Here is a 6,968-nt window from a genome sequence, read left to right as displayed (position 1 = left end):
ATTTTCCCATTTACAAAGGCCATTCCCATTTGTAAAAGAGCATTCCCATTTGCAAACGACATTTCCATTTACAAAAGAGCATTCCCTTATTTTTATTAACCGAACTTACTTGTTTAAGTCGAACAGAACCACCTATTCCATTTATGATAAAGTTTGCAACTTTAACACTCATTATATCCTGATCTAATATCCTACCAATTTTTATGGCAATCCGACCTCAAATACATAACATTTTTTTAGCTAAAATATACCTTTTAAAGGTTGGTTCAGATTTGGTTCGAGGTCGGTTCAAATATGGATCTTCACATGCATTTAATCTTGATCTTTCTTCTATAAATGCACGACTAAACGAACACCAAACGATTCTCTTTCTTTCCTCTTTGTTTCTAGACCCGAAATTGAATGGAGAAGGGAAGCGTGTGTATGAAAAAGATGTAATGAGATCTATTTTAAGATATGAAAAAGATGTAATGAGATCTATTTTAAGAGAGTTTAATGTGTTTTTATCGAAAAGCCCATAAACCTTAAGCCTATAACCCCTCATAAGTTCATGTTTTATTTTTCAGCCCATCACTCAACTTATTATTATTTATAATAAATAAATAATAACACATAATAATAAAATCTTTTATTATTATCTATCTAGGAAGACGGATGTTACAGTGTCCTTGTGTTCTTAAGACACGATATCTTTAGAGTACGAACCTTCAAAACATAGTCATTCTTAAGAACATTAAAGGGGTGTTTGGGTTCCTTATTTTACCTCCTTATAACTTATTGACAAGTTAATAAGTTACAAAAGTGTAACTTACGGAACTTTTTTCCTCGCAATATAACAATCCCAAACACCTTATTACTTTTTAAAAAGTTAATAAGTTATAAGTTAGTGAAAATAATCAATCCCAAACACCCCCTAAGTTCATTTAAGATGGTCATTTCTGGTTGCTTGTGGACCTATTTGTAAATTTATATGAATGTTAATTTTAATGTTAATGTTAATGTTTAAGTGTGGATTATTGAAAAAAAAAACAGAAGAAGAAAGAAAATAATGAGTTAGCGTAGGCAAGAAATAAAGAACTTACAAACATTAGTCGTTGGGTGTAGAAGATGCTGAATGAATAATTGCTGGCAAGAGGCCGGATGAAATGATATTGTAGTACGAAAAATATTTGATTGAAAGAAATATTGTATAGAAGAAAAATGATGAGTTAACATTGAATGTATAATATATAATATACTAGATTTTATCTCCCGTATTACGGGGGTTGTTTTACATTATTCGTTCGAAAGATTAGGTGTTTTCACTATTTCTTTCGCGGAAATACGATTTTAATTCAAAAATTTCAAGAAACTTATTTTCTTCCAAGAAATGGATTCAAAATTAAAGTAAGTAGCGTCAAATATAATTTTCTTTATTGTAAGAAAGTTAATAATATATTTAGGGTTTGATGATTAAAGGGTTTCATAAATAATTGATATTCTATAACACGTTTAAAAGCTATCTGGATTTGGTGACCCATGACCCGCTTATGGCTTTTACTATAAAATTGTTTATTAATTATAAATAATATCTTTTTCTTTCTAAATTGGATATTAAATTTTAGTATATTACTATTTTATAGGATTTTCATATCAAATAATTGGTAGGATTAATTTTTAATTTAATGAGATGTTATAACTCGTTTAAGAGCTATCTGGTTTTGGTAAGACCCATACCCATGAATTTGGGTTAAATCAATGAGAGGTCTCCATTTAAAAATCAAGAAATCCGGTGACTTCCATAAAAGGGGGGAGCGACCACATCGCGACACATAGAATTTTTGGGTTTTCGTTTATATATATTATAGAAATAGATATATAATATAATATACATGGCTTTTTTAAGTCGTTATTTTAAAATAAAATAGGTATTAAAAGTCCTTTTGTGATGAGAATATTTAAATGAGTTAATAGCCGTTTTCGTCCCTGTGGTTTGCTACTTTCGCCACTTCAGTCCAAAGTTTGAATTTTTGTTAATTTAGTCCTTATAGTTTTTAACATTAGCCAATTACGTCCCTCCGTCTAACGGCATCCAACTATGCTGTTAGTTTAAGGGGTATTTTTGTCTTTCTCCTGTTTATTTTTTGTTAATTGTCATTTTCGTTCCTGTGGTTTGATACTTTTGCTACTTCAGTCCAAAATTTGAAAATATTTCAATTTTGTGTTTAATTTAATTCAGAATTTTTTTTTTGCTACTTCAGTCCATAATGGAATTCATTGGTAAAGTGGTCAGGGTAATTCCCTAAAACCGAACTATACCAAAAAAACTAAAATCGTTTCTTTGATTAACGCATAATAGTTAAAGTTTAGAGATTAACATATCGTAGCAAACATCTCGGTCGAAATCAACATCAGGAGATCGAATATACCACATTTCCATGTTTGCTTAAGAAATCGAGGCACTAAATCGTATGTGTGTTCTTCAAATTGTGGTATTGCTCTTGAATTCGTCGAATTCAACCCTAGAGTTGTCGATTTGAAGAATTCAAGAACAACACCACGATTTGAAGAACACACATGCGATCTAGTATATCGATTGCTTGAGCAAGAATGTAAATGCGGGATATTTGACCACCTAATGTTGATTTCGACCAAGATGCTTGCTAGAATGCTAGGATATGTTAATCTCTAAACCCTAACTATTATGCATTAACCAAAGAAATGATTTTTTATCGGTATAGTACGGTTTCAGGGAATTACCTTGACCACTTTACCAATGAATTCCACCATGGGGTTGAGTTTAGAAAATGTCTATAAACTAAATACGAGGAGGGGGGTATGATTATTGTTGTCGATAAAGTAAATGTAGACCTGTTTGGGTCGATGCTCGTTGGTCTTGGGCTTGAATTATGCTCTTAGGGATTATAGAAAAAAAACTGAATTAAATTAAACATAAAATTGAAAAAATTCAAACTTTGGACTGAAGTAACAAAAACATCAAACCACTGGGACGGAAATGGCCATTAACTAAAAATAAACAAGATAAAAGACAAAAATACCCCTTAAACTAACAGCATAGTTGGATGCCATTAGACGGAGGGACGTAATTGGCTAATGTTTAAAACTATAAGGACTAAATTGACAAAATTTCAAACTTTGGACTGAAGTGGCGATAGTAGCAAACCACAGGGACGAAAATGGACATTAACTCTATTTAAATACAATAACTGGTTTCTAAGAATGTCTAAATAAAAGTCCGGTTTGGTCATATTTTGTCGAACGAAGCAATCTACAATATTTGGTCAAAACTAAAAAAGAATTTTTCCACCACCCACAACTTGATTAGTAGTTATCTTTTGAAAATTCAGTAAGTGTAAGTGTGTAACGAACATCAAAAGATCATGATGTAATAAAAAAAATCATATTTGCTACCGGTGAGTATGAACATCAAAAACCTCAAATTAGCAATCCCATGGATTTAAGAGGGGATGGGATCATGGGATTTAAGAGGGGATGGGATCGTACTTATTTTATGACCAAGTTAGCTATTTTGGCATGTAACATCATTGTTCAATTGTTGTTGAGGGATGAAATCGATTTAGTTATTTGTACGTGTGCTATGATCACGGTAGAGAGGATGAGACTGTGCTATTGTTTGCATTCCAAGGCTTCTAGATTATAATCGATTTAATAGTGTTGAACGACACTAGGGTTAAGCTACTTGATTATTTGTTGTAGGGAATGGCAAAAGACTAGAATGCCCTCTAATCACATTTTATGAGTTAACGTCTTACCTATATGTCTCTAATAGAGTTCGTTGCAAGAATAAAAATTGAAACAAAAGCAAAACGTAAATGATGTCTAGCATTATTTATTTTATTTTTTTGAACGACCAACAAAATTTTTATTAAATACACTAACAAGGCGTTAGAAACCACCGGTTACAACCAACAACAATTTTAATCACATATTGCATCAGTCTGGAACCCATTAACAAAACAAGAAATTTACAATAATGTATGTTATATCCAAAAAAAACCACACTGTTCCTCCCACATCAATCCACATCTTTTGGATCTATTCTTAGATTACACACTTTTTTTTTTGGATCTATTCTTTAACCATAGGTAATCTACCAAGCTACGAAAGTGAACCGGAGACCATTTATGAACAAGATCACTCATTTTCTTTTAAAGACATCACATCGTAATCAAACTGCATGAAAGGCTTTCGTCTTGTCTTCGAGAACCGATGTAATATGACTAAATCCCAACACTATCAACATAAGTCTTAGGTAGCCTACACCATCGAAAATAATGATAAACACAAATAATTAATTATGTAATTTTGTCTACTATTTTCACTGCTGAAGAAAAAAGTTGATGAGTTTATATGAAAATAAATCATGAGAAAAAAAGAAACAAATCCCACAGCGTCGAACAGAAGTCAGTTTTCCTCACAGCGTCGAATCGCCGCATCAACAGACACAAATCCCATCCAACGGCCAATATTAAACCCTCTCATCTGAACCGTCCAATCACACTACCCAATTTCGAGCGGCAAATTACCCGTACAACAAACATTCGAATCCCCACAACAACTTATTATAATCCGCTGGACTCAATCACGATCCAATGAAAATGATGGGAGTAAGCAGGAAACGGAAGGTGACGTCAGCAGCCAAGTATTACGGATTACAGAGCTTTCTCCAGCCGGGCTGCTCGATTTCACCCTCGGGCCCGTTTCGGGATAATGTTCGGGTTTTCCTTCAGGAGTGCTGTCAGATTGAGGATTATAATGTGGAAGGGATGCCCATTTGGTGCACATTCTTGTTTCATGAAAACAGAGGCTTTGTGCTGCCGTTGTATACCATTGAAGAGTGTGTCAAGAACTCGATTCAACCGCTCTGCGATCACTGCCGATGCTCAGGTAATTGTTTAATCATTTTGTGGGTTTTGGATTTTGATTGTTGGTGGTCTTGAATTGCATCTGGGTTTTGGTTATCTGGTTAATTCTAATCGGATTAAACGATTAGTTGATTAGGGTTTGATTAATTTGGGTTTTGGTTGTCTGATCAATTCTAATCTGTTATTTGGGGGTTTGTTGTATATAAATATAATCTTGATTTTGAATTTGTTACAGGATGGAGTCACCATTTTGTATCAAAAAGGAAGTACCATTTCATCATCCCGATTGACGACGAATGGAACAAACCAATCGACAATCGCGTTCTGGATCTTCAAACTCACGTGTTACACGGTCTGATCCACTGCAACGGGTTCGGTCACCTTCTTTGTATTAATGGAATCGAAGGCGGATCCAGTTTCGTCTATGGCAGAGAAGTTATGGATCTTTGGGACCGAATCTGCACCACTCTTCACAGCAGGTCATCCATTAAACCTTCAAATTTGATATCAAACTTTCAAAAATCTTACTGAAATTTTTAAGGGAAATATGTCTTGTTAACATTTGTTGTAATTATTGAAGGGAAATAAGCATTGTGGATACATCAACGAAGAGAACGATGGATCTTCGGGTTCTATACGGGGTATCATACGGGCACACATGGTTTGGAAGATGGGATTACAGGTTTTGCCATGGGAGCTTTGGCGTCACAAAAGACCAATACACACACGCGCTCCAATTATTAAGCTCGTTAGAACTCGACACGATCGTTAGCAATCGGTCGATCAAGAAACTTGTCTCTAAATACAGAGACTTAAGTGACACCCACTTGATCACAATCCGAGATCTGTTCAAATTCATGTTAAATCTCAAGTTTCACTCCTCCCTACAAATGAATAACAGCAAGAAAGAGAAGCATGTGAGGTGTAGAAAGTTTTCTAATTTGGCTGCTAAATTGGACAGCAGATGGCACGTGAGGAGGCTACAGGATGTTGCTAATGTGGTTGTGAATGCTTTGAAAGAACATCAAAATAAGAATATGAGCCGGCAGGAGGTTCGTGACACGGCCCGGTTACATATTGGTGACACGGGCTTGATCGATTACGTGTTGAAATCCATGAATAATGTAATTGTAGGCGAGTTTGTGGTTCGTCGGGCGGCTAATCCTAAAACGGGTGTTTTAGAGTACTCCCTTCGGGAGGTCAACGAGTCAAACCATCAAGTTGACTATGTTGACCGAGTCAACTTGATGGGTCACAGTGATTTATACAAAGATGTGGCCTACTTGTATCGGCATGTTTTGATGGATTCGGATAATGAAACGGTCGGGTTTGCGGTTAGGACGATTTTGGACGGCAAACACTTCACAAAACTGTGGCAGTTGAACGACGATGACGAGTTTTTGCGGTTCGTGTGTCGGGTGATACCCGAGTCGAGAAAAAGCTCGAGCGGTGAGGTGGTGGTGGTGCCGCTACACGCGACCGTTCAGGAGCTGAAAACCGCCACGGAGATGGCTATGTGGGACACTTATTGTGTGATGGAGAGGTTAAAAGTTAGAGAGATTATGGAACTAGAAGGTGTTGATGAGGAGGAGGTAATATTCGGGGCACTCGAGTCGGGGTCGGAGATTCGGGTTCGTGGGTTCGGGGTTGACTTTTTGACCACCAGTGACCTTAACTATGAAGGTGGTGAGGATAACTGGGTTGTGCATTGTAAATGTGGGACTCGGGATGATGACGGGGAGCGGATGGTGGCGTGTGATCTTTGTGAGGTTTGGCAGCATACGCGGTGCAGTGGGATCGCGGATGGTGAGGTGGTGCCACCCTTGTTCATGTGCTACCGGTGCTGTGACTCGATCGGTGCGCCTAAGGACTTGGAGCAGGTGGATGGTGTGGGCTATATAGATTGGATGATGGTTGCAAATCAACATACTGACTGTTTGGTTCGGTGAAAGATTGAACAATGTTGAAATTGATTTCATTTGTTTACGATGTTGTTGTAAACTTTGATTCTTTGAACAAGTGAGATCCAATTCTTTTGTAAAGAATTACTAGGGTAAAAAATGTAAATGAAGAGAAGGAAAT

The 6,968-nt window shown here is 36.2% G+C and overlaps 1 protein-coding gene across 1 annotated transcript; it reads left to right on the top strand.

Moving 5' to 3' along the window:
* Positions 1 to 4,622: 4,622 nt before the first annotated feature.
* On the top strand, positions 4,623 to 6,835 carry LOC143570537 (PHD finger protein MALE MEIOCYTE DEATH 1). The gene is made up of 3 exons (XM_077056167.1): positions 4,623 to 4,908; positions 5,122 to 5,365; positions 5,467 to 6,835. Exons 1-3 carry the CDS (start codon positions 4,623 to 4,625, stop codon positions 6,833 to 6,835), a joined length of 1,899 nt encoding a protein of 632 aa, XP_076912282.1.
* Positions 6,836 to 6,968: the final 133 nt, after the last annotated feature.

Source organism: Bidens hawaiensis, unplaced genomic scaffold, assembly GCF_021521415.1.
Source record: "Bidens hawaiensis isolate Kalapana, Puna unplaced genomic scaffold, B.hawaiensis_p1.1 tig00001269_1, whole genome shotgun sequence".
NCBI classification, from domain to species: Eukaryota; Viridiplantae; Streptophyta; class Magnoliopsida; order Asterales; family Asteraceae; genus Bidens; species Bidens hawaiensis.
The sequence above is the reverse complement of the archived record's forward strand: the minus strand, read 5'-3'. Positions and strand labels throughout refer to the sequence as shown.